Below are 27,028 nucleotides of genomic sequence, written 5' to 3' on the forward strand. Positions count from 1 at the left end.
GAGGCTCAGTGGTTAGCGAATCTGGCTAGGAACGATGAAGTTGCAGGTTCAATCCCTGGCCTCGCTTAGTGGGTTAAGGAGCCGGCGTTGCTGTGAGCTGTGGTGTAGGTCACAGCTGTAACTCCGATTTGACCCCTAGCCTGGGAATTTCCATATGCCTTAGATGTGGCCCTAAAAAAAAGAAGAAGCTACTTCTGGTGTTCCCCTTGTGACTCAGTAGGTTAAGAACCTGACATGGTCTCTGTGAGGATGTGGGTTCTATACCTGGCCTTGCTCGGTGGGAGAAAGATCTGGGGTTGCTGCAAGCTGTGCATGGGTTACAGACGTGACTTGGCTCCTGCGTGGCTGTGGCTGTGGCATAGGCCAGCAGCCACAGCTCTGATTCGACCCCTAGCCTGAGAACTTCCATGTGCCACCAGTACAGCCATAGAAAGAAAACAAAAAACTACTTCGCTGAGTCCTTTACCCAGAGGGCCTTAGCCTGCTTCAGCTGGTACTTTAACCTTTAGAGGGTGGCTTTTAGCTCTCTGGACCAGGAACATCCCTAGTCCAGAACCATGTCAACCACCTCAACTTCTCCCTCCAACCCTCAGGGATTGGCAGGAGGCCATCTGAGGTCCAGCTGTTTCCCATCCCTCACCGGCACTCAGGAAGCTTGCTGTCAGTAGCTGGAAGGACTCGCCTCAGCCCTGGGGCGGCCGCGCTCGCCTCCCTGTGGCTTCAAGTAGGTACTGCAAGGCTCTCCCTACACTCTTGAAACCCTAAGCAGCCCCAGTCTAAGGACAAAAGTGAGAGAGAAAAGGATCACGTCGGTTTCCCCAAGTCCGTCTTGGGCCCCGTTTTCTTTCATTTATCCATCAACTGTGAGGCCTACCCTGCGGCAGGCCCTGTGCTAAGCCCTGGGGATGGAGTAATGATCCTGAGGGCAGGGTCATGCCCTCGGGAGCTTGCAACCTCGGAGGCCTGGCAGGGTGCTTCATGTCTTAGGTTTGTTTGGGTATATTTTTTTGGTAAGATTTTTATTTTCTTCTATTACAGTTGATTTACAATGTTCTGTCAATTTCCATTGTACAGCGAAATGACCCAGGCTTGCATATATATATATATATATACACATACATTCTTTTCCTCACATTATCTTCCACCACGTTCCATCCAAGTGACTAGATATAGTTCCCTGTGCTATACATCATGTCCTTTTATTTCTCAGGTCCCCCAGGGATGTCAAGAACATGAGAGACGTCAGGGGGTCTCGGAACACGTAGGACTGCTTTAAGTGCGGTAAGCCTCGTATTCGGATGTAAGTTGGGCAACGATTCTTTCTTTCTTCTTCTTTTTTTTTTTTTTTTGCCTTTTTAGGGCCACACTCGCAGCATATGGTAGTTCCCAGTCTAGGGGTCAAATCGGAGCTCTAGCTGCCAGCCTGTGTCACAGCCACAACAACACCAGATCTGAGCCGTGTCTGCAACCTACACCACAGCTCGCAGAAACTCCAGAGGCTTTAGCCCACTGAGTGAGGCCAAGGATTAAACCCACGTCCTCATGGCTACTAGTCTGATTCTTAACCCGCTGAGCCACAACGGGAACTCCGGCAAAGGTTATTTCTTCCGGATGGAGAGGCTGAGGCCCAGTGAGATCAGCTAGCTACTTCTCGTCAGGACACCCAGGCTCCTCTGTCTCAGCCCGTCACTCTGTCCAGCAGGCTCAGGAGGGAGGCAGATCACTACCCCGAACCCCTCTTCCCTCCTCCCCATCCAGGCTGTCAGTGGAGCACTAGAGAATAAAGCTTGCCAAAGTCAGGGAAACAAGATTCATGTTTTATTTCCACAGAGAAATTCTAAAGTGGGACACTCCTGAATATCTGTCACAGTGGCTTCAGGTCACAAAATGGAGCAGGTGAAGAAATGGCCGGTGTATCTGATAAGGCTGATGGTCAAGGAGACCCCACAGTGGGTGGGACGAACCCAGAAAAAGCAGGTGGCAGCACCCAGACCAGGAGCAGGTGATGGATGTTCCTCAGGGCCTCATTTGTGACTGGCGGTGATTTTCTAGAAGAAAAAAGCCAATGGCAGAACATGGCCACTCCTAGATCTGTTGAAACCAGGCATCTCTCACCCAGCTTCTGTGTCCACAATTCCCCCATGTCCTGCCTATGTCACCTGCCCACCTCCCTGAAACACCTATTTCCTCTTCACCACTGGCGCCTCACTTCTTCCCGCCTTGGAACCTGAAAGGCTCACCTCTCTGCAGTTCCTCCCCTGTCCCTGCTGCTTCACAGAGCCCGTGTTCTTCTCCTGCTCACAGCTGCCGCCTGGCCCCGCCCAGCACTCGGGCATTCTAGATTTTCTTCTTCTGGGCCTTCCTCCACACCCCACACTGGGGTCTCCTCCTCTCTAATATGTTTCTCGCATCCACCCAGAGCCAAGGTAATGCCCGGCTCCGAGCCCTGCCCTGGGTGACTCTCGGCTCCGGCCGCAGCCTCGCGCTGCCCCCTCTGACACTCACCTACCAAAACTTCACCCACTGCAGCAGGCCAGGTTTTGCCCGGGAAGCCTGCGGGACAAGGGACAAGAGGGGTCAGTGGCTGGTGCCCGGTCCCCAGCACCCCTTCTCTCGGGGGCGGGACTTTCTCTGCCCCAGTACTTACCGAGGAGGAAAGCGTGGCTCCCCCCTGCAAAGAGAAGATCAGAGGAGGTGAGGCCGCGTCTACCCGGCCTCTCTCCCCCCGGCCGCGTTCTCGGGGCTCAGGAAGAGCCCGGGAGGGGCAGGCTCGGACGGATTATTAGCAGATGTATCATCCTGAGCGCGTTCTCCCCAAGCTGGTATTGGCTGTGGTCCCCGGGCGCACGGGGCATGAACAGAGGAAGGGTGGGGCTCCTCTGCCTGCTGGGGGGCTAGAAACTGGCCGCAAGTAAAGGGCAGAGGGAGATCCACAGGCGGTGTTTCTGCCTCGGGCTCACTGCTCTTTCGGCAGCAGTGAGCCTCTCATCTCTCAGTCCAAGTCCCTCCCCGGGGCAGGGGCTTTATCCTTCTGAGAGATGGAGGGAAACGCTGCCGCCGCTTTCTCCTTCCCCAGCCTTATAGTATTCGGCACCTTCATTTACTGAATTCAGGGGACTGCTTTCTTTTCAACTAAATGAAACAAGATCCTCAGATTTTTTTTCCTGTTATTGCCTTTGTGAAATGAAGCATTTATTTTCCCACCAATCAAGAGCTGTTAAGCTAACCTCCTCTCCCCTAGAAGTCAGCAGTTAAAGAGGTAGAGAGCAGACACTGCAGAAGAAGGCTGTCTTTTTGCCGTGTGCTGTGTGATTTGGTGGGGTTTGGGGTGCCTTATAGTCCTCATTTTGTTTTTAATTTGGCCGCACCCGCAGCATGTGGAAATTCCTGCACCAGCGATCGAACCCGCACCACAGTAGCAACATGAGCTGCTTCAGTGATAACACTGGATCCTTAACCCACTGAGCTACAAGGGAACTCCCTTATATCCCTCTTTGAGAGGTACTGGATGCTGGTTTTGGCACATGATGCAGCCACTGCTCCCTTGGGACCTTTTCTGGGTGGGTGGATATGAACCTCCTACCCGCCTCTTCCAAACTGCTCCCAGGGACCAGAGTGTCCCCCAACACAAGCGTAGAGAAACCTGACCATCAGAGTGAACAGGCCTCAGCCTCAGCTGCCCTACGTGGAGGACCTTGGCTGTGAACACCTCCCCGCTCCCCCCCCCCCCACAGGCCCCAGCGCGGGCAGGGCAGTTGGGAGTCTCACCTTAGCGGGGATCTTGGCTGGGTACTGCCCTCCAAAGGGCATGGGGTACGCCTGATGGTTATAGTTGTTCTGTGGAAGGAGGCGGGGAGCGGTGGGCAGGGGCCGGGAGAGAAGGGGGAAGGCGGCCTGCTCCCATCTCCCTGCCCTGGCCAGGCCCTTCTCAAAGCCCCTGCCTCCCACCCGCCTCATGTCATGCGTTTTCTTCCACAGAAGCCCCTGCACCCAGCGGGAGCCACACGCTCGCCTCCCTTTAGGGTCCCAGCCCAGAGGGTCCTGCCTCCTCCCCCCACCCTACCTCTGCCACCTCCTTGGCTTCCTGCGGAGGTGAGGTCGTGCGACCAAGGAAAGAAGCGAGTCTAAATCAGGCGGTCGGCCGGCAGTTTTCTTACCTTAGAAGTCACAGCTGCCACGTTCTGCCATCCTGCGCCAGGCTGAGGAAGGAGAGAAGGGGGCGTGAGGAGAGAGAACTTCCAATGGGCCAGACCCCGGAGCAGGCTGAGAGGAGCCAGGGCCTTCCCAGGGCAGGGCGAGGGGGCAACTCACCTGGCCGGCCCCGCCTGCCCTCTTCTGAAGCAAGGAGGATGACGATGACGCGTCAGCGCCCTGCAAGCGAGAGGGAGCCCCGGTGAGGGCGTCTCCTGGTCCTTGGGGCCTGGCCAGGCTCGCGGGGCTCCAGCATCCCACTGCCACCGAGGCTCTGCCCTCCTCCGGGGACCCCAGCGTCCCACCCCTCTCCGTGGCCCGTGATAAACGCTGCCTGCAGAGAAGGCGGTGAGCCCAGGACACCGATGGTCCAGATGGACAGAGGACAGATTCCCACACTCTGTGTCGGGAAGTGAGGCCAGAGAGCAGGTTTGGCAGCACCACCGCCACCGTGTACCTGGAGCGCCGGCCTGAACCTGAGCTAGAACAGAGGAGCGGTGCCCACACGGGCTCTGCCCAGCCCACCTTCTGCCTGTGACAAACCCTGCTCCCCTGCTCTCAGGCCTTCTAATTCCCGTTCCCAAGTGCTGTTCTCTACAGGGTCCTTACAAGGACGGGGTGTTATCCACAGAAGCAAAAGTGAAGGGCATTCGGTTAGCTCCGGGTCAAAGGAGAGAAAGGAAGGTGCGGAAGGAAGCAGATGGAGCCCTTAAGAAGCGCTACCGATGCGCTTGCCACCTCCCCTCCCCCAGTCAAGGCAAAGTGCAGTAGGAGAGACGTTTAGTGCCTGCCATGGTCACTTTTCTCCTGGGAACACGTGTGCACACACACACACACACACACACACATGCACACACACAGATGCAGGGGCAGGATGTTCTTCCCAAGTCCGGCTTAACTTCCTTTCTAATCCACCCGACCCTGAATTCTAACCCCATTATTAACCCTAACACTGAGGGCACAAACTGGTGGCCAGCAAGCCTCCAGATTTTTTTTTTTTTTTTTTTTGCGTGATCTGCATGTTTAAATTTGTTGCATACAATTGGAAACCAGATTTCCAAGTTTTCTTGAAGACCGGTCCCATCTGTCCAGCGTCCCGTGCCTGGCCCACGTGGACCAGTGAGTGGGCAACTCTTGCCTCAGTTCCCAAGGGTCCTGATTCCCAAAGGCCACTGCCCATGCAGAACCTGGGTCCTTCTACAGGACCCGGAGGGCCTGCCCATCCTTCCCAGAACCCAGATGATCAGACCCCCTGCGCCTGCCTGCCCTTGACCAGCACCTAGCCTCCCTCCTTATCCCTCCTGCCCTCCCCTTTCCCTTCAACTTTCCTCCCTAGCGACCCCTTTCCAGCCCAGAGAGTTGACCCAGCCCCCGCCCTCTTCCCCACCTCGTGGTCCCTTCCACCTGTTCACGCTGCTGTACCCACCCAGATGTGGCTCCCCCTGAGCCAGGCCACGCCCAGCAGGAACAGCAGCAGAGCAGAGACAGTGGCCGGCTTCATGATCTGGTGCCTGTGGAGGCCCCAGCCCTGGGCCTCGGCTTTTATCCTCCAGAGGACCTCCCACCCTACTCCTTCTTCAGTGACTCACAGCGTTGCATCAAGGGAGGAAAGCTGGGGGGGAAGGCACCCTCCCTCAGCCAGGCGGGCAAGGAACTGGGTCAGAATCTGCAAGCCACTGCCCAGGGCCCGGGATCCCCTGTCTCCAGAACCGAGAGTTTCCTGATCCCCAAACCAGAAGTTTGACCGCCCTTACCTCGGTAATTTCTTTCCAGTTCAAGAAAGGAGTTTTGTGTTTGAAATCCTGGAGGGAGAAGGAGAGATGAGTGGGCCACAGGGAAACAGGATTCAGAGGGTGGAGTGTGGCAGCTGGTTGGGAAAGTTTCAAGTGATCACATGCAAGAATGGCTTTGGCGCCTGGGCGTAGTTCAGGCTTAGATGAAGATAAGCCGACAGCAGGAGTTCCCATTGTGGCACAGCAGAAATGAATCCAACTAGGAACCATGAGGTTGAGGGTTCGATTCCTGGCCTCGCTCCGTGGGTTAAGGATCCGGCGTTGCCGTGAGCTGTGGTGTAGGTCGCAAACGCGGCTCGGATCTGGTGTTGCTGTGGCTGTGGTGTAGGCCGGCAGCTACAGCTCCAATTGGACCCCTAGCCTGGGAACCTCCATATGCCACGGGTACAGCCCTAAAAAGACAAAAGCCAAAAAAAAGATAAGCCGACAACAGACTGAGGGTGTTGGAATTTCTGACCGGTAGGTGATAGGACTTGGCTGAGATTACCCATCTCAGAAGGGAAGAGGCGGGAGTTTTGTGACAGCTAGACTGGAGCTCGCAGCAGCTGCCTTGAGGGAGAGAGGCTGGGGACAGGGGGACCAGGATCCCAGGTCTTCAAAACATGAGAATTCTCCTACCTCCCAGAGTCGACTGAAGTAGAGGAGGGCACGCGTGCTGGGGGGTAGGACTTGGCCCTGTGGATGAAAGTGGGGTGCAGGTGAGCAGCCAGCCTGACCCCCGGCTCACCTAAGCCCCTGTTCCTGCGACCACCATTCCTCAGCCTTCCGAGTTCACTGTGACCAAGGCCTCGGGAGCTGGGCGTCTGGAGACAGAGGGGGAGAGAAGCTGGGTCTCTGGAGTCATTAACAGCCCCTCATCACATACACAGCGCAGGGCAGCGTCCCGTCCCCCTCCGGTCCCCCAGCCCCAGTCAGAGCACAAGTGTGGCAAAACCTCAGAGCCAGGACCTTCCCACCCTTCACCTGCCTCGCCACGTCCAGCCCATCCTCCAAAGCTGTGGGGCGGAAGTCACCCCTTCCCACCCCGCTGGGACAACAGTGGAGGCATCAAGAAAGGAGCAGAGACCAGGCGTGTGGGACAGCTAAGGTTTATTTCCAGGGTGGCGGGAGGTTAGCGGGGAGCTAGGGGTGTCTTAAGAAGGGGGTGGGGACTCCCGTCCTCTGGTAGCTCCTTGTCTGGAGGTCACGGGAAGCGAAAGTTCCTCTGGTCCTGGGCAAAGAAATAATCCTAAGAAGGAGCTCAAGGAGTAGAGATTCAGGGCGTAGCGCCAGAGCAGACTGCGCCCCGGCTCCAGAAATCAACAGGGACCGTTTTGCCCACAGCTGTCATCCTGCCAAACCCGGATATTCCAGCTTAGGCTTGAAAACCCCCATACTTGCCCCCTGTCCTTACTCCTCACGCCCCCCAACTCTGTGAAGGTGCTGGAGCGCCCCCTCTGCTCTCTGCCCCTCCTGCCCCTTTCCTAGCAGATCTGCCCCTCGGGGAAGCCACCCCAAGGGAACCCTGCCTGGCTGCGAGCACTGCCCCCGAGAGGTGCAGGGAGGCCTGACTGTCGGTCCTGGCCCTCTGGGTCCTGGCCCTCTGGGACATGTCTGAGTGTGCCCTGGTTCTCCCGCCAGGCCCTAAGTGCCCCAGAGCAGGGGCCTGGCCTCCCCAGGGTCCAGAGTAAAGGAGCCTCGCCCCCACCAGAGATAGTTCTCTATGAAAGAGAAATCATCTGTTCTGTTCACTTTGTTTTTTTGTTTTTTTGTCTTTGTCTTTTCTAGGGCCCATCCTGAGGTATATGGAGATTCCCAGGCTAGGGGTCTAATTGGAGCTGTTGCTGCCAGCCTACACCACAGCCACAGCAACGCAGGATCCGAGCTGCGTCCTCGACCCACACCAAGGCTCATGGCAACACCAGATCCTTAACCCACGGAGCGAGGCCAGGGATCAAACCCGAAACCTCATGGTTCCTAGTCGGATTCTTTAACCACTGAGCCACGATGGGAACTCCTGTTCTGTTCACTTTGTTCACCCAACCCAGGACCCCGCTGTGGCTGGAGCTCCCTCACCTTCCCACCTTATTCCCAAAAGGTGATTCTCCTGAGGCTGGACCTCCCCACCTGCCACTACCCCTGTCCCCATAAGTTTTGGGGGGACGGGGATCCTCGTCTGCATTGTTTTATGTTAAGGGGTAGCAACTCAGCTGCTCACAGGAGCCAGTCTGATGGCTACAAGAACTGTGACAGGAGAGGGAGTCTGACCACTGGAGAGCAAGCCACCGCCCCCTGCCCCCCCCCGCCCCCCGCCAGGCAAGAAGCAGCTGCCACTCAGCTCCACTGTCACAAGCCCTAGAAAGAGGGGCCTGTTGTCACCATATTGTTTTTTAAGAATGAATCAAACAAAACAGTCAGTGGGCTGCAGACTGCAACTTCCGCCTTGGGAATTTGGATTGTTTGTTTAGCCTTCATCCCTTCTTCCAGTCCAGCCCCTCTGCTCCAGGGCTACACCTGCTATTCTGGCCAGGGGTCCCCTCAGGGGGAAGGGGTAGGCTGGGAGGAAGGAGGAGCCAGTTCTGGGCCCCAAGTTTCTCCTAAGGTCATGTATGTGCAGGGCCCAGAAGGAAGCTGGGCCCCATCAGGCTCTCAGCAAGCGTTCCCTTCTTTTCCCTTCTCTCTCGGGTCAGTCCTCAGGTGGCCCTTTAGCTGCACCTGACAGGTCAGTCCATCCCTCGCCTCTGCCTCCCACGTGGTTCCCGAGGATCTGCTTCTCGAACCTTCTGGTGTCAAAGGGGAAACTGAGGTTCAGGCCTGTTCGGGTCTGAAGGTTAAGACATGAAAGAGGCCTGTTCCCCCCTCCTCCCCTCCTCCCAGCTGTTTCCAAATTCTGCCTCTTTTCAGGTCTCTGCTGTCCCTCTTCCTTGTTTTTATACTTGTTTGTTTTTTAAAGCACTGGACGAAGTGCTTTCTTACAGGCCAGCGTCATGGCTCCCAGGCTCATGGTGCAGGGGTTTAACCACCTTCCCTTTATCCTTATGCCACAAAGACCCGGATGACACGGCCTTCCAGACCTTACCTTGTCTATGGCATCCCAGTTAATGAAACCCAGCTTAGATTTAAATTTCTGCAGAGAGGGGGAAAAAAAGAACGTCCAAACTGGGTGAGAAGGAAATTGGCTCAGGGCCTCAGGACAAGAGGGGTCAAGGGGGACCAACTGCTGACGGTCCTTATAGAAAGAGGACTTCAGCCTGTGGGGGGTGGGAGCCAGGGATGAAGGCTTGGTTTTCCCCAAAGAGGGTGTCTAGAGTCCTCCCGCCGAACTCACCTTCCAGAAATTGTCGAAGTTGAAGAGCCCCGGAGATGAAGGCGTCTCAGAGTTCTAAGGAACCGATGGGAAATGGGATGAGAGTGAGACCCCACTCAGGGAGCATTGGGGAGCGGGGGAGGGACAGGAGATGTGGGTGTTGGGCCTGGGGTGGGGGGAGGTGGTGCTTGACCCCATGACCCCAGCCCAGGGAGGAGGGATGCCTTCCCTCACCAGAGTGTTGATTCCATTGGCAGCTTCATCTGCTCCTCTGGACCCTTGACCCTGGGAGGGGAAGAGGGGACGGATGGTCAAGGCTCGTACTTCCTGTCACACGTGCCCCCGCCCACCCTGCTGCGCCTTTGTACTGCGGACTCTCTGTGAAGCCCCCTTCTCTCCTTCTTCACACAGCACCCAAGAGCCCTGCCTCCAGAGAGCTTCCCGCAGCACCTGCTCCTCCTGGCTGCCCGGCAGAGCCCCGTCCCTTCATCGCATCCACGTTCTCGCTTCCCCCCCCCCTTGCCCCACCCCCTACACACAGCCAGTAGCCAATATGTAGTCCCACTGTGTGCAGAGCACTGTGCCCCATCCCCCGCTTTCCCCGTGGAGATGCCTCTGCTTTACAGATGGAAACAGACCCCCAGGGCTGTCCAGCAGCTTTTCTCAGCATCTGTTTCCATGTCAGATTCCAGTGCCAGGACCTTGAACCACTTCGGTCTGGCTCTGATGCTGAAAGCTCTGCAGTCACCGGGGCGGGGGGAGGGTGACCAAATTAGGCTTCACCGTCCCCCTTTTACCTAAGAGGAAGCCCAGCCTCAGAGAGGTCAACTGACTTGCCTGGAGACCCACAGACCACAGCTGATACAGCTGGCATGCGAACCCCAGCTTCAACTCAAAGTTCACTGCCTTTCCACTTGGCAACACTGCCTTCTTAAATATGATTTAGAAAAATATCCCCTTGACTATTCTTCCCTTTTTCTAATTTCTTTTTTATTTATTTACTTATTTATTTATTGGTTCTGTTTTTCCCCCTCACTGCTAGTATTTAAGACTTTGGTAGATCATAAAGCTAGGAAGAGAGTTACAGACCGGGAGCAGGGCCCTTAAAGCCTGCCTGCCTGTAAAAGGTGAGTGTCCTGTGTGTGTGGAGCTTTGCAGAGCCACCCCACCCCACCGCCGCCTCCGCCCACTGGGCGTGCTCCTCGCCCTCTGGGCCACCGGGCACAGACCAGCAGCCCCACCAGCAAGCTTGTTAGAAACTGGAATCCCAGCTCCACCTGCTGAATCAGAATCCGCATTTTCACAAGACCTCTAGATGATCCCTGTGGACCTGAGCTCAACACTTCCCCCGTCAGCGCTGCAGGTGCTGACAGCTGGATTTCCAGAATAATTAGGAGGGGGATGTATACATTCCAGACACCTCCAAAACTCTGTCAAAGAGGTGACCGAGGCGTTCCCACGGTGGCTCAGCAGGAACGAACCCGACTAGGATCCACGAGGATGTGTGTTCAATCCCTGTCCTTGCTCAGCAGGTTAAGGATCTGGCGTTGCTGTGGCTGTGGTGTAGGCGGGCAGCTGCAGCTCTGATTTGACCCCTAGCCTGGGAACCTCCGTGTGCCGCAGGTGCAGCCCTAAAAAATGCAAACAAACGAAAAAGAGGTGACCGAATTCTGTTCACTGGCAGAGTACAGGACATTTGAAAAAACTACGTTTCTAAAAGGGCTGGTTTTCTTGCAATTTTTCACAGCCCCATCTGTGAGGTGTGTCACGTAAGGATTTGCAATTAATTATTACTTAGGGGCTTGTTAGTCTTTCTAGGAGCAGGCGTATGGTTGTTTCCCCCCGCCGCCCCAGCTTGTAAATGCCCCACAGAGGTTGGTGTGGGGAGGGGGCTGCGTGGAGTGGAACTGGGGAGCAGGTGCTTCGCATTGCGAACTGCAGGTCTGGCTCTCACCTGACCCCCGGATCCTCCAGAACCGCGGATTTCGGTCCCTGGGTTGTCACACTGCGGGAGAGAGGAAGACTCTCAGGTCCCACCCAGACCCAGATTCCAGCCCCCAGATTGCAGCACCTTCACCCCGGATCTAGCCCAGGTGGCTGCCCCAGCAGTGGCCCACCCCGTTCCTGGCCACTGGCCTTTCCCATCCACCCCACCCCTCAGCCTCTCCTTCCCACAGTTCAGGAAGGGGAGTCGTGCAGGCCGTGCCCCCCAGGCACTCACTCCGGGTTTGCTTCGGCCACCACTTCCACCTGTGCTCCCTGAGGAAGAGCCGGTATTGTACGCCTATAAAGGAAAGCAAGAGGCCCATGGAGTCTTCTTTTTTAATTCTTTTTAGGGCCACACCTACAGCATATGGAGGTTCCCAGGCTAGGGGTCGAATCGGAGCTGTAGCCACTGGCCTACACTACAGCCACAGCAATGCCAGATCCTTAACCCCCTGAGCAGGGCCAAGGATCGAACCTGCATCCTCATGGATCCTAGTTGGGTTTGTTACCACTGAGCCACAACGGGAACTCTGAGATGGGGGTCTTAAAAGGACTTGGAAGGGCCCACATAGTTCCTGGAATAGGTATTTATCCCATAACAGGTGTTAAAATGATCTCTTAACCCTCTCTCGCCCACTTCCTTTCTCTCCCACCTTCAGCCGGTCACTGAGGGAAATTACTCAGAGCACAGAGAAGGCCAGGTGTGGCCATGTGTCTTAGGAAATGTAGCATAATTTAGGGGTTCCGATCTGTTGCCATCCACCCTCCCACCACCTCATGCCAGGGTTGCAGCAGCCTCTGGAGCCTAACTTCATCAGACCCTGGCCCCTAGGGGCTCTTCTGTCCCCCTCCTGTCCCACCTCCCCCCGCCCCTTCTCCTGGACCTAGAAAAGGGAAAGGACCGCTGGAGTCTTCACCTGGGAACCTGAGCCTTGATCGAAAATCCTGGAGCTTTCTAAGGGTTGGTCCTAGAGGGAAAGCACATAGTACCAGAGCAGGAAGTAAGAGCAGCCTGTGGCACCCGGTCGGCTCTAGTGACTTCCCTCCTCTTGCCTGACCCCCAAGGAAGCCAGCTGGGCACCCTGCTGGGAATGCCCTCCTAATCTGGCTGCCAGCTCCCAGCCCCGATGTAGGGACTGGGGGTGGTGTATTTATTAGTGTCTACACCGCAGCTCTGAAAACATGCTGAAGTCTCCATGTGTGGGCCTGTCCCCGTCCTCCTGGGAGCTTCCAAACAAACTGGCACGTTTTCCTGTGCCCACTTCCCTCGTTCCACCCACCACTCAGCTCAGTCAGATCTGCCAGGTGGGCCCGCCTGCAGGAGTAGAGGTTAGACAGACAGAGCGGCCCCTCCATCACGGAGCCCAAGATGAGAACGCACAACAGTGCGCAGGATGCCTCTTCTGGAAATTAGAGTGCATGTGTAAGTGACACGGCTCGGTGGGACAGAGGCAGAGGGGGCCCCAGGACAACTCCAGTGGTGCCACTACTCTGGGCTGGCAGCTTTCAGGAGGACCTTGGAGCGGGGCTCCTCAGCAGGGACCACCAAAGTCCCCACCTCTGTCCTCACCGAAGGGGCAGAACTTACCCCGTTGGGCCCAGAACTGCTGCTGCTGCTGCCACCGCTGCCACCACCACTGTTGCTGCCACTGCTGCCACCACTGTTGCTGCCACTGCTGCCACCACCACTGTTGCTGTCACTGCTGCCACCACTGTTGCTGCCACTGCTGCCACCACCACTGTTGCTGTCACTGCTGCCGCTGCTGCTGCCGCCACTGCTGCCACCACTACCGCTGCTTCCCTGAGGGGCAGGGGAAACCAGAGTGAGGCCAAAAGCATAGAAACACCAAGATTCCCCCCCGCCACTTCCCTGCCAGCCCACCACCACTCCCACCCCCCAACCCCTGGCTCAGGTGTATTTCCCGCCCTGTCTGAAGGGGGCAGAGTTTCTCCGTTTTCTCCCAGCGCAGACTGGGTGCCTCAGGGCGCCCTGTCCTCTTACCCCAGAGTTGCTCGAGCTTCCACCTGAGCCGGATGGCGGGGGGTTGGTGCACTGCGGAGGGAAGGGGCGGGTGAGTTTCGAGACTTGGGTCAAAGCCCACAGGCAGGCTCTCATGCTTCCCCAGGCTTGGCTCTCTTTCCCAGTGCGTCTCCCCCAGGCCCGGCTCACACTTCCAGCCTGACCCCAGGCCCAGCTCTTCTCTGTCCAAACTGCCTCTAACCTCAAGTCCCCGCCCCTGCCGTCTTTCTTGCCTCTTTGTCTCCCCATGTCCTGTCCCACGCATCTGACACCTCTCCTTCCCCAGACCCTTCCTCTTACCTCTACATTTGCGTTGTTGCTGCCTTGCACTGAGCCATAACCAGGTTGGGCCACAGCTCCCTGCAGGGAGGGTGACACTGAGTGGGGGATCAGGAAGGACTCGAAGGAGCACGTGGGCTCCAAGGGAGGGAGGGAGGTGGCAGGAGGTAAGGACGGGGTGGTCCCTTTACCTGAGCATTGGTCCCCAGGTTGGATGGCTTTCCGTTGCCTCCATGGGCCCAGGGGCCTCCCTGAGGGTTGGTTCCAAAGCTGCCACCTGAACCTCCAGAGTACACCTGGTCCCAGGGTGCCCCTGGGCCTCCAGGACTGCTCGGAGAACCAGAGATGCCATGGCCTCCAGACAGAGGCTGGCCATGGGTGCCCTGCAAGAACAGCGAGGCGGCACTGAGCATGTGTGACCCTCTCACTCTGTGATGGGGGGAGGCCGGCAGAGCGACTCAGAAAGAGAGGAGCCCGAGCAGGACGCGGGGAGAGGCGGGTAGAGAGAGACCCCGGGGTGGAGGAGGAGGGGGGCATAAGCTGGAAGGACGCCGGCCCAGACAGCCACCCCCATACCAGCATCCTTTCACCTGCTTCCCAAGATCCTCAGCCCGTCTGCCCACGCCTCCCATCTCCACACTGGCTTCTGACCACACTCACCCAGGCACTGGGGCCACCGGACGCCCCCTGCCACGAGCTGTGGGCTGCATCCACTCCATGTCGAATGATGTTCTCAGCCTGTCTGCCAGCCTCAGCGCCAGTGTGGCCAAGTGCATGGGCCACTTCCTTAGCCCCGTGGGCGAGAGCATCGCCTACCCCAGGGACCGGGGCCTCCCGGACTCCAGAGCCTGCTGGCCCTCCAGCCGCTTGGCCAGTGGTCTCCCCGATGCCGTGGCTGATGGCGTCGCCCACTCCCCTTCCGACGGCTTCTCCCACCCTGTGTCCAATGGCCTCCCCGGCACCCGCTCCAGGGCTCTCCCTTCCATTCAGCAGCGGGCCAGCCTCCCCACCGCCCAGGCACAGGGCCAGCAGGAGGCAGGCCAGGGACCGCCGGAGCTTCATCTCGGCCCCGCTCCCTCTCCCCCGCGCGTCTGCTTCCCGCCCGAGTTGACTTGTCTGCCCTTTCTCTTCCCCAGGCCTGCGCGCCCTTCTCTCCTCCTTTCTGACTGCTTGTTCCCCTCCTCCTAGGTCTGCAGCCTCCTCTCTCCTTTACCAGAGCCCCGGCCTCCCCAGAGTCCTCCTCCCTGCCCCTACTCCTTATACCAGGTTTGGGAGAAGGTGGCAGGGCTGGGCTGCCCTGAGTCCCTCCCCGGAGTGACTCAGGGCCAGCCGCCCGATAGGGTAATGAGCTGTAATTGAGTCTGACAGTCTGTGTTGAAACAGAGAGGGAGCTTGTGCATTAGGAAGGGAGGGAGAAATGGGATGAGACTGGTGCAAAAGTGTTCCGATTGCCCAACCCCAGGAATTTGGGGCGCGGGGTGGGGGCATCTGAAGAGCTAGGCTGTTGGCATCTCCTAGAGGTGGCGGGATGGAGGGGACTTAAGAAAGAGGAGCCAGGCAGGATGTCATGGGGGGGCTGGGGGTGCAAGGGCAGGGGACGCAAGGAACAGGACCCTCCCTGGTGCAAGCGGCCTGGGTCGGGGCCACGAGGATGAGTGGCAGGTGTCCTTTCTCGGCCTTCCTCTCAGTTTCAGTCAGCCTTTGTCTCTCCTGGCTCTCTCGCCTCCCATACTGCCACCTATAGGTGGGCACCTCATACTCCTCCACACTCTCCAGCCACAGAGCGCCTGGGACCACCGGGAGAATGCCATCAATGAAGATGCTGGGTTGTTGGGGGGGAGTGACCATGACCCTGAGAGTGGTCCTCAGGGTGTCTTGGTTAGCAGGTTAGCACCTGGGCTGCTCTTGGCTGAGAAAGCTGGGTGTGGAGCAGGGGAGCTGGGCGGGCCAGCCACCCCCAGGGAATGAGTGGGAGGGAAGGACCTAGGGAGGGTGCCACTGACCCAGGCACCCATCCTGTTTACCGGGCCTGGAGGGAGCACGTGTGTGAGCTCACGGCCGGCTGCAAGGGCTGGGATGCCACCAGCTCACCTCGCCCAGCCCCCAGCCTCTTGCAGAGGGACCCCAGGTGGCCTTGGTGAGAGAAGGGGAGTCTGCACAGAGGCAGGAGCCCGGGCCAGGCCCACGGTCCACTTCCCCTTTTCCCCAGGCCCGGCTCAGGATGCAGCCCTCTGCATCCTCCCCAGGTCTCGTGGCTGCTCAGCAAGCACGGCTGCTTCTCCACCCCCAGGAGCCCCGGTCCTCCCACTTGGCACTGCCTTGTATCACTGGGACTCATCACCAGGCTAGGAGGGGCCGGTTTCCATCCACCTTTCTCAATGTCTCTCAGTCTCTCCCCACCCCAGCACCTGCACCCCAACTTGTAACATCCAACACCTCTCACAGTGTAAACACAGTCCCTCTCTGTCCTCCGCTGCTCCTTCCTGCCTCCCTGTTATTCCATCACTCTTTAGCGATGATAATGGTGGTGGCTGTGACAGTAATAATTAATAATAATAATCGCAGTGGCTCCAGTTGAGCCAGAGCTTTCGATGCGCCCAGCACTAGACTAAGCCCTTCGAGGCTCAGACAGCCCTGAGGAACAGCGTCTTATTACCACCCCACTGAGAGACAGAGAACTTGGGGCTCAGAGGGGACAGGGTGCGTGCATGGTTCCTGAGCCCGGCTCCTGGCATTTTCCGTCGCCTCAGTGTCCCAGACCTTCCCCCGCTCGCCAAAGCCCTCCTTCTTCTCTGGATAGAATTGCCTTTAGTTTTGCTGCAGGGCCATGCAAGGGGAACAGAGCAGGGGTAAATCTGAGACCTCCAGAGTCGGCAATGAACACCCCAGCCCCCAAGCCTGCTGCTGCTTCCCACTCCCACGGGGCAGGACCCCAGGGCAGCAGGGGATGCACGCACTCACTGTCTCCAGGACGCCTTCCCGTATTTCCCTCGGGGACACTGTCACAGCGGCGCAGGGCTGCCCTCTCCCTTCTCTGTTGCTAACGTTTTTCTTTAAGCCAGCTTACTTTCTGAAGCGTATTTAAAGAGAATATTTCAGGAGTTCCCTGGTGGCCTAGCAGTTAAGGATTCGATGTTGTCACTGCTGTGGCTCAGGTTCAATCCCTGGCCCAGGAACTTCCCCATGTCAAGGGAGTGGCCCCCCAAAAAAGAGAGAATATTTTATGTCATTACTCTAAGTGGAAAGCCAGGATCACTGGCCCATAGATAGAAAGTATCAGAAAGACAAAATGAGAAGCAAGAATGCTATCATCTTGGGAGTTCCCATCGTGGCTCTGCAGAAATGAACCCGACTAGTATCCATGAGGACACAGGTTAGATCCCTGGCCTTGCTCAGTGGGTTAAGGATCATGCATTGCCTTGAGCTCTGGTGTAGGTCGAAGATGCAGCTCAGATCTGGCGTGGCTGTGGCTGTGGCGCAGGCCAGTGGCTGTAGCTCTGATTTGACTCCTAGCCTGAGAACCTCCACATGCCACGAATGCAGCCCTAAAAAGCAAGATAAAACAAAACAAAACAGAACAAAAAAAAACAATGATATTACCTTATAGCTGGCGGCAGTTCCTGTACCCTCTTTGTTAGAAAGGGAAATTAGCAAGTGTGAGAGGGGTGTCTGAGGCACCCCAGCATGGAAATTGAGTCTTGCCCTTCATCTAATTGGAAAGCTCCTAAGAAAATTAAGAAAAGAGTCTCTCACTCTGTGATTCAGACTTACTCAAAGCCATGTTCATGAACCACATAAATGCTCCCATGCCACCAGCAGGCCCACGTCCCACCTTCTGGGAAAAACCGCCCTCAGATATCTCTGAACCTCAAATCAGTCTTTCTTTTTTAGAGGTTAACCTCTATTTAATTTATTTATTTAAGTCTATATATAGGGAGTTCCTGTCGTGGCTCAGCACAAATTAATCTGACTAGCATTCACAAGGAAGCGTGTTCAATCCCTGGCCTTGCTCAGTGGGTTAAGGATCCGGCATTGCTGTGAGCTGTGGTGTAGGTCGCAGACTCAGCTCAGATCCCGTGATGCTGTGGCTGTGGTGTAGGCCAGCAGTTGTAGCTCCGATTCAACCCCTAGCCTGGGAACCTCCATATGCTGCAGATGTGGCCCTAAAAAAGCAAAAAAAAAAAAAAAAAAAACCACCTCCCTCCTTAGGGCGTTCCCCTAAGGATGGGAGAGTAAGCATGGCGGGTGGTGACGGTGCTGCAAAGGAAAATACAATGGGGGAGGAAATAGAGAAGACAGTGGTTTTTTGGTTTTGTTCTTTTCCTGGCCACGCCCTGGGCCTATGGAACTTCCCAGGCCAGAGATCGAATCCGAGCTGCAATTTCGAGCAACACCACAACTGCGGCAACTCCAGATCCTTAACCCACTGCTCCGGGCATCAAACTGGTGCCTCCACAAAGACAAGCCAGATCATTAACCCACTGCACAACAGAGGGAGCTCTCGACAGAATATTTGAAGTAGCAGGGTCAGGAAAGGGCTCTTGGAGATGTGATCTCTGAACTGAGACTGAAAGGAAGCGAGAGAGTGAGCCATGAGGCCACCTGGGGATAGAGCATTGCAAGCAGAGGGGACAGCAGTGCCAAGGCCCTGAGGCAGGAGCCTGCTTACTCTGTTCGAGGACCACAGTGGCTGGAGCAGGGGGAAATGGGAGGGAAGTGCTCTTGGCCAGGAGCCGGCCATCCTGCTTACTAGCTGGGTGGCCTCCATCCAGTCTCCCGCCACTGGGCCTCGACCTCATCGTCTCTGCGGGGCATAATCCTGGTACCTGCCTCCAGGGGAGGTTGTGAGAGTAAACGTATCATGTCTGTATGTGCTTGGCCCGGAGTGAGCACCCAATAAAAGATGGTTGTGGGGATCCCACCCAAAGTCCTCTCCCTGTTGCTCCTCAAGTGCAGAAACCGGCCTCCTCTCTCTCCCTGACTCCCTGGCCTGGCTCTACCCGTCTGTCCCTGGTGCCTAGTTCTTGCTCACACTTATTCCAGGGCCTCTCCCAAGTCCACTCAAGCCAGTAGCCTCCCCTCTCCTCATTGCCAGATCTTTATCCAGCCTCCTCCCCTTGGTCTGGGGGGAGAATGGCTATGAAGCAGGTAAATATATAATTACGGTTTGTCACAGCACCCTGAATACCAGAAGAGAATAACAAAGGCTGGGTAAGATGGGGATGAGCCAGAAAGGCAGGACAGGCCTTCCTGGGAGAGGGAGCTACACCCCAGGCCTCAAGGCAGGAGTGAGCTGTTGCCTCTTTTACTGCTCAGATCCGGCTCTTCTCTTCCAGAAGCCTCCCCGGATGGACCCCCAGCACAAATGGATTATCCTATAGCTCTGGCACTTTCAGGACCCCCATCCAAGCAAACCCAGCCGGACAATGGGCATACAAATAAAATCACCTAACGCCGTTAGCTTTATGAAAGGCTCCTCCAGTCTGGGTGAAACCATGCCCAGCACAGAGTAGACGCTCAATAAACGGGTGGTAGGAACAAATGCTTCTGTTTATCAAAATGCAGGAAACAGGCGTTCCTGTTGTAGCGCAGTAGGTTTAGGAGCCCATCTAGTATCCATGGGGACGTGGGTTCAATCCCTGGCCTCGCTCAGTGGATTAAGGATCCAGCATTGCCATGAGCTGTGGTGTAGGTCGCAGATGAGGCTCGGATCCCGCACTGCTGAGGCTGTGATACAGGCCTGAAGCTGCAGCTCTAATCCCACCCCTAGCCTGGGAACTTCCATGTGCCTCGGGGGCAGCCTTAAAAAAGGGGGGGAACAGTTGTTTTCTTTTTTATTTTGGGTTTTTTGTTGTTGTTGTTATTTCCTTTTTTTCTTTTAGTTCTTATTGATGCATTTGTTTTCATATTTGTTTATATGTCTTGTCTTCCCGGGAAGCCTGTAAATTCCCCAAGGGAGGAACACAGTCTCCTATTTCTGGTCGCCCAGTTGATGGAATTTAGGAGCTGGTAGCCGTGTTTGCAGTCCTCCGCTGCAGACATCCACCCCCCTTTTTATAGGAGGGAGTTGTGGCCTGAGAGGGAAGGACACAGCCTGCAGGCACACCGTCCTGCATGTAGGTCTACCAGCACCCAGGCCCGTGCTTGGCAAGTGTTCTAGAGACTCTATAAGCAAGAGTGCAAGCTCAGGTTCTGGCCATAGACAGGCCTGCTGCTTCCTATGGGTTCCCCCGGGCAAGTGCCACGGACCCCTCCAAGCCTCAGTTTCCTCATCCGTACGATGGGGCTAGAAGGGCACTTCTGATTTGGGTTGGGAGAGGCTTACACGGTTACAGCGCATGAACAGCCCTTCACAGGGTAACTGGAACCTACCTAACTGGATGGTTGGGAGGCTTGGTGAGGTCACGCGTGCAAGGCACGGGGGCGGGGGGAGCCAGCAGCCTGAATTTCACAAGGCACACAAGTTTCTCTTGTTTTTCCTTTGATGCCGCATCCCTGAATGGGGATTTGCTCTTCTTTGGGGCTCCACCAAAGGTCCCTGCCACCTTTTCCCTGGTGCTTCTGCCCCAGTCCTGGCCCAGACGGGCTTTTCCTGAGAGGATTTCTTCCCAGTGCTGAGCGGGAACTTTGCACTAGTGAAGCATGGCTTGTCCCTGTAACCACCCTCTTCCACCTGATCAGCCTGAAATCCCCAGCTCAACCCACCCTGGGCATCAGACACCCACCCCCACCCCCGTCCCCCCACCCCACCCCACCCCCCACCCCCGTCCCCCCACCCCACCCCACCCCACCCCAACTCCTGCAGCAAAGTAGCAAGAGGGAAAAAGACAAGCCTCCCCAGACCAATCCTGCCTTAGGGAGCAGAGTGGACCATGACCGTAGTACAATATGTGTTGTATTTATTCACAAATCTCAGGACATCTCGCTTAAATGACTCCAAAAATCTATTCCCCACCCCCAGCTCCTTCAGGTCATTTCAGCCGGTATGACAACAGGCATGTCAGTCTGTTCACCAAGACCAGTTCATCAGTTTAGGGAATGATGTTGGCGACGCTCTGGAAAGGAGAGAGGGAGTGAACGCAGGGCCCACAGTCCCCAGACCTATTGCCCCTGCCCCCCCACACACCCCACCCCTGAGAGATGAGAGGGGTCTGGCTGCTCTGGCCCCAAATTGCCCCTGTTTGGGGGAGTATCTTAAGGAAGATGGTACCTAGACTCAGGAAGAATAGGGAGCCAGCCCTCCCAGGCCGAGAGGCCTGAGGCCTCTGTAGGGACTGGGCAGCCTTGTCTGTTTTGCCGGAGAGGCTCCCTTGCCGCCTCCATAGCCCGGGAATAAACAAGGGTGTGCCCCTGGGTTCCAGGCAGTCGTTAGTCTGTTACACACCCTCCTGCCTCTGCCTCAGTTTCAGGCAGCTCAGTGGACTAAACGGGAAGAGAAGAGCGCGGCCTTTTCTTCAGGCCCAGAGAGAGGACTGGCATCCCACAGGGCCTGTATCGGGGGAGCGGGGAGGGAGGGAGGGTGCAGTCAACCAGGGAGAGGTCAGAGCTGCAGGCTCCCGCCACCCAGAATACAGGACAGGGCAGCCGAGGGATTCACGGAGTAGAGAGGGGTCTGAGGAGAGGTGCTGAGGAGGGACCACTGGCGCCCTGAGGAGAGGGTTTCAGCAGCCCCTCCCCCACCCCATCCAAACCCCCGCCCCCGTTCCTGGATGCACCCTGGCCCCTGCAGGTCTTTTCCTCCTCAGTGGGAAGGGAAAGCACCCAAACAGTGAAAGCAGGATGTGATGGGCAAAGAGCAGTGAGGAAAGGGAAGTGGCTTAGATGATGTCTGCAGAGGCTGTCTGTCCACGGTGCCCTGAACGGGCAGTCAGAGGTGGGGGTAAGAGTATCTCCCAAGCAGGAAGCAGGAACCACCTGGACACTCACCTTCCACAGAGCTGGAAGGTCGATGAAGGGCTTGTTGACCGAAGCCTGAAATTTAAGGACAAGAGGATGAGTCCCACCACCATCCTAGGAGAGCCACCATGCCCCCCCCCCCATCTCTGAGTCCACACTGTGCTCAGGAGACTTACTCCAGATGTTAAGTTTGTGGTTGTGGCCCCTCCGTGCTGGCCGGTGGATCCGCCTTGATGACCGCCCTGTGGACGAAGCCCAGACTGTCATGACAACCCCTGGCCCTTGAGGGTCCCCCCGAGTTCCTTTGCCCCAGTGGCTGGCTTCCCCTAGGGTGACTGGGACTGGGATGGGAGGCGTCGGCTAACCCCCCCCCCCCCCCCCCGCCCCTCACTGTCCAGAGAGAAAGCCAAAACCGTGTTGCTGTGGGAGCTCCCGGGAGAAGCCAGGAAGGACACCTGCCCCTGCCACCGAGTCTTCCCTCCAGCCCCTTTTATTTTAGCCAATGAGATGTTCTCAGTCACTAAGAAGGGGACTGACTGCGAGGGGCCATGCAAACACCAGGACCAGAATTTAACCTGCGCCCTGACCTCAGAGCTGTCCCTTCCACACACACACTGCAGCCAGCCCCCTAACTTGGGTTGATCCCGGTCCTTAGTTCCCTCCCCCACTGCACTGTCGCTGTAAGCCTGCCTCCCCAAACAATCCACCCTCTCCTGGTCTCCATCCGGTGCATCCTGGCATCTGACTTGGCGCCTTCTCCCTTCTCCACACACTTTCTCCATAGTTCCGTCCTGCCCACCCACCCGTTCTGGGCTCCTGGCAGGCAGCCCACGCAGCCTGGGCATCTTCAAGATGGGGATGCAGAGGCTCCTCCCGAGGGCGGGGAGGGGGGGACCAAGGCAGGCAGGAGTCAGCCTTCCCTTAGTCCTCCTTGGTGCTTCTCATGCTGTGCAAGGTGCTGCTGGCCTCTGGTACCTGGTCCCTCTACACAAGCGGGGGTCAGAAACCCTCCTCCAACGGGGCGGTGTCAGGGAAGTGAAAGAACCCTGACTTGAGATTTGCCAAAGCTGTGTGCCAGCCACACGACCTTGATGAATCCCCTAAACCTCACTGAGCTTCTTTTTCCTTATCTGGGAATCGGGGAGTCACATCCTCACCCTGCGTCAGAGGCTTGTTAGGAAAATTAAACAGAAGAGGGCTTATCTCCCAAAGAGACTCCTCCGCTCACTCTGAGGCTGGGGGTGGGGGTGGGGGTTTGTCTGCACTCTTTGTCGTCACATTAACGGATCCGAGGCCTCAGTACCGGCTTCCTGTTCCCTGGGAGAGACTTGGTGTTCCCCCCTTTAAGCCCCTTAACTAGGAGACAGCTCCCTGAAGGTGGGGCCCAGCCCCCTGTTCATTTCACACTCTCTGATGCAGGGCTCTGAGGATACGATGGCCCAGCTGACCACCAGCTCCTTGCTAAGGGAGATGGAGAGGGAGGAGGACTCGGTTCCATAGCTGCCCAGGCTTCTTTCACCAAATCCTGGCTACCTGGGCTCCCCAAATGTCCCAAGGGTTTAACCTCTCCCTCCCGCAACACCCTTCTCCCCATTTCCCCGCCCTTGTTCACCTACATTCAGCAGCTGGTTGGCCTCCTTGCCGGCTTGGTTGACCCCATTATGAACATTCTGCTGCAACCTGTCCTCCTCCTTCCCGGCCTGGCCGGCAGCTTGGTGGACACCTTGGCCAAGTTTCTCCGCTTCCTTTCCAGCCTGGCCAGCAGCATGGTTGACCCCATGGCCAAATTTCTCTGCCTCCTTTCCGGCCTGGTTGACCCCATCATGGATCCCTTGGACCACTTTGCCTGCCTCCTTTCCAGCCTGTTCAACGGCATGGTGAACCCCCTGGCCAAACCGCTCCACCTCCTTCCCAGCCTGGTTGACCCCAGGATGGACCCCTGGGACTATTTTTTCTCCCTCTGTTCCAGTCCGCCCAGCGGCATAATGAACATCCTGGCCAAATCGCTCCACCTCCTTCCCAGCCTGATTAATTCCATGATGGGCCCCTTGAACTATTTTGTCTCCCTCCTTCCCGGCCTGCCCAGCGGCATGGTGGACCCCCTGACCAAACTTCTCCGCCTCCTTCCCGGCCTGCCCAGCGGCATGGTGGACCCCCTGACCAAACTTCTCCGCCTCCTTCCCGGCCTGCCCAGCGGCATGGTGGACCCCCTGACCAAACTTCTCCGCCTCCTTCCCGGCCTGCCCAGCGGCATGGTGGACCCCCTGACCAAACTTCTCCGCCTCCTTCCCGGCCTGCCCAGCGGCATGGTGGACCCCCTGACCAAACTTCTCCGCCTCCTTCCCGGCCTGCCCAGCGGCATGGTGGACCCCCTGACCAAACTTCTCCGCCTCCTTCCCGGCCTGCCCAGCGGCATGGTGGACCCCCTGACCAAACTTCTCCGCCTCCTTCCCGGCCTGCCCAGCGGCATGGTGGACCCCCTGACCAAACTTCTCTGCCTCTCTTCCTGCTTGGTTGATCCCATGGTGGACCCCTTGACCAAACTTCTCTACCTCCTTCCCGGCCTGCCCAGCGGCATGGTGGACACCCTGACCAAACTTCTCTGCCTCTTTTCCGGCCTCATTGACCCCGTGGTGGACCCCCTGACCAAACTTCTCTGCCTCTCTTCCTGCCTGGTTGATCCCATGGTGGACCCCTTGACCAAACTTCTCTGCCTCCTTCCCAGCCTCACTGACCCCATGGTGGACCCCCTGACCAAACCTCCCTGCCTCACTTCCCACCTGGCTGACCCCATGGTGGGCCCCCTGAATCACTTTGTCTGCCTCCTTCCCAACCTGTCCGGCAGCGTAGTTGGCCCCATGGACAAACTTCTCTGCTTCCTTTCCTGCTTGTCCGATGCCATGGTTGATGTCGTGGGCTACCTTGTCCATGCCATGGTTGAGCCCCTGGATGCCCTTGTCCAGCTCCTTGCCGGCCTGGTTCCCCATGTTGTTGAGTCCATGAAAAACTTTCTCTACTTCCCTTCCAGCTTGAGTGATTCCATTATTGATGCCTTCCAAGGCCTTGCCCATCTCTCTCTCTGCATTGCTCAGCCCTCGGTTGATCCCTTCAATGACCTTTTCGATGGGGTCATCATTGGCTGCCCATCCAGGGAGAGTCCCCAGTAGCAGCAGGAGGGAGCAGGAGCTGACCAAACTGGCAAGACGCATGTCGTTGGGAAAGTGGGGAGGATGCAGAGAGGAGCCAGGGAGGCAAAGCTGCTATTTATCCTCCGTCTCCCTTCCTCTTCTCCACCCCTAATGACTCAATTACCCTGTGAGGCACTAACTTGGTCCCCAGTCAGGGAGGTATTTCCCAGGGAGATTTGGGGTTGAGCAATAAAGAGGAGGAGGACAGAGGGTGAGTCATGAATGGAGAAGACTCACGTGGCATCTGTGCTCCTTGCCCACCTTGGGCCCTCCACCCGAGCCCAGATGTCTGCCCTTCCAACCACCTCCTCTTTTCATTCCTCGCCCACTCTCCAGGCCTCCTCTCTCCCCACCCTCCATCCCTGAGAGCCAGGCCTGGCTCTTCAGTAACTTCGTTCCTCTCGGGGGACCTCAGGATCCAGCTGCCCCAGGGGTGAAGTCTGGGAAGATGGGAGATGCACTTGGGGATTTGACCTTGTTCTCTCTGATCATGCTGACCCCCAACCCCACTGCTTACTGTGCTCCAGCCACGCAGGTCTTCTGCCTGCTCCATTCCTGCCTCACGGCTGTTGCACAGGTTATTTTTGAGGCCTGGAATGTAGAACGCATGTTTTCACTAGGTGGGTTCTTCCTCATTCTCTTCTTGGCTCAAGTGTCCCCTTGCCCAAAAAACCCTCCCTAGCCAGCTCCTGGTTATACTCTGTACTATCATCCTTTAGTTTTCATAGCTCTTCCCATGGTCTGAAATTACCTCCTTTATTGTCTGTCTCACCTATCAGATCGTAAGCTTCCAGAGGACCTTGTCTATATTGGTCACTGCTATATCCCCAAGCTTCTAGAACACCGCCTGGGGTTCAGTAAATATTCATAGGTTGAACAAATGGATAGGTGAGAAGAAGCCAGAGGAAGAGAGTCCAGGCCTGAGCCTGAGTCTCAGAGGGTGCTGGGGGGATGTTTGCCTGGATCCCCAGGGCAGCAGGAGGTCCCTGGGTGAAGGCTGCGGTTTTGGGAGCCAGGACCACATTCCTGGCCTGTCTCCCAGCCCTTGGGCAAGGGCAGGGGGCTGACTGCCATGAGCTGGGACAGGACGCAGTGTCTCCTGAAAAGCCGGTTGAGGCAGCCCCGGGGAGGGGCTGAAGAGCCGGGGCAGCAGGAGACTGTCAGCCAGAACCTGGGCTGAGGGCCAGGAGCGCATCCTTCCTGCTCTCCTCCCCCTGAGGCCTCTTAAGTCCCAACCTGGAGCCCCAAGTGTGGACATATTACCAAGTGCTGGGAGTTTGGCTAGGTGTGAGCAGGGGCGTCGAAGGAAGGGGTGGGCGGTGGCTGGTAGGTCTGTCGCAGCGTAACCCTCTAGTGCTGGTTCAGAGGGAGGCAGAGGCCAGAAGGATGCAGGCTGGTGGGTGAGTAGAGCTGGGTGCAGGGGTGAAAGATGTTTGCATTGTGGTGCCAAGGGGAGAGCCTGGGGGCGGGGCTGGAGCTGGGACTGGACTACGGGTGGGAAGGCCAGGCAGGAAGGAATGTGCAGGGTGTGAGCAAGTGGGGGCGGCAGGGCTATGTGTGTGAGTGCCCAGGTGTGGCAAGAAGCTCTCTGCCCGTGTTTTCAGGCTTGGCTCAACAAGGGTGACAAGGGCCCACTCCCCTTGGAGGACCCAGGGTTCCACCCCAGCTCCTGGGCACTTGGCTCCACCCAGAACCGGGACTCCCAGACCCAGGAGCTCCTTTCTGCCTTCTCTAGGCTCTGCCTATAGAGGGTGACTAAGGGTGCGCAGGGTGTGAACCAAGCTGGGGCTCACCAAATCTGTTTCCCAGTTTCATGGTGCAGGGACAAGGCCACATCCATGGGTCACTTCAGGTGTAGCTCTTCTGCCCTCATGCAACACCTGAAGGATGGAGTTTCCTGTGCCGGGAGGTGGCTGGGTGGCGAGCTTCAGAATCCTGATCTGCCCCAAGCTTGAGAGCTGGGGTCTCTCCGTCAGAAACGGACTCCATTTCTCTTGTCCACCCCCCACCCCCCGCCCCCTCCTACCCCTTCTGTGAGCCTCAGCCCCTCTCCTCGGTGCTTCACTCCCATTTGCCACTATCTGACTCAGGACGCTGGGCTCTCCAAAGTGGAGATGAGCCTGGGCCTTTGCCCTTCACCCTCCTCTCCTGGGGCGAGTGGAGGTTTCAGCAGCTGAGCTCTCTCCCAGTGCCCCCAGAGCACCCCCACTGTGAAGGTGAGCAATGAACACACACACAGGGTGCCTGCTACACCGCAGGGCCTCAGGACTCGTGTCTACCCAGTGCCTCTCAGCACAGGAGCCGCCCTGGGGCTGCCCAGCTCTGGTCAGGCTCTGCAGCAGGTCCTGTAGGATGGCAAACTTTTGTTCTCCATGCTTCAGCAGATCTT

At 57.2% G+C, this 27,028-nt stretch overlaps 2 protein-coding genes across 4 annotated transcripts; both read right to left on the reverse strand.

Annotated features, from left to right (window-relative positions):
* Window positions 1-1,796: 1,796 nt before the first annotated feature.
* On the reverse strand, window positions 1,797-14,853 carry DMKN (dermokine). Its single transcript, XM_047791319.1, has 20 exons — window positions 14,216-14,853; window positions 13,747-13,938; window positions 13,577-13,636; window positions 13,259-13,309; window positions 12,998-13,057; window positions 12,845-12,916; window positions 12,174-12,224; window positions 11,492-11,554; window positions 11,225-11,275; window positions 9,505-9,555; window positions 9,292-9,345; window positions 9,043-9,090; window positions 6,603-6,659; window positions 5,946-5,993; window positions 4,312-4,371; window positions 4,158-4,199; window positions 3,769-3,837; window positions 2,648-2,671; window positions 2,506-2,553; window positions 1,797-2,048 (listed from the first exon to the last, which is right to left on the reverse strand). Exons 1-19 carry the CDS (start codon window positions 14,615-14,617, stop codon window positions 2,506-2,508), a joined length of 1,503 nt encoding a protein of 500 aa, XP_047647275.1. The 5' UTR covers window positions 14,618-14,853; the 3' UTR covers window positions 1,797-2,048.
* A 5,584-nt stretch (window positions 14,854-20,437) lies between these two features.
* Window positions 20,438-25,126, reverse strand: SBSN (suprabasin). Of its 3 annotated transcripts, none has more exons than XM_047794072.1 (5): window positions 24,286-25,126; window positions 23,068-23,313; window positions 21,628-21,693; window positions 21,482-21,526; window positions 20,438-20,610 (listed from the first exon to the last, which is right to left on the reverse strand). In XM_047794072.1, exons 1-5 carry the CDS (start codon window positions 24,658-24,660, stop codon window positions 20,587-20,589), a joined length of 756 nt encoding a protein of 251 aa, XP_047650028.1. In that variant the 5' UTR covers window positions 24,661-25,126; the 3' UTR covers window positions 20,438-20,586. The 3 variants fall into 3 exon arrangements, with proteins under 3 accessions (XP_047650028.1, XP_047650027.1, XP_047650026.1); XM_047794071.1 differs by having other exon boundaries at window positions 23,068-23,517; window positions 23,572-25,120; XM_047794070.1 differs by having other exon boundaries at window positions 23,068-25,117.
* Between the last annotated feature and the right edge of the window lie 1,902 nt (window positions 25,127-27,028).

The sequence above is a fragment of the Phacochoerus africanus genome, chromosome 8 (assembly GCF_016906955.1).
Source record: "Phacochoerus africanus isolate WHEZ1 chromosome 8, ROS_Pafr_v1, whole genome shotgun sequence".
Taxonomy (NCBI): domain Eukaryota; kingdom Metazoa; phylum Chordata; class Mammalia; order Artiodactyla; family Suidae; genus Phacochoerus; species Phacochoerus africanus.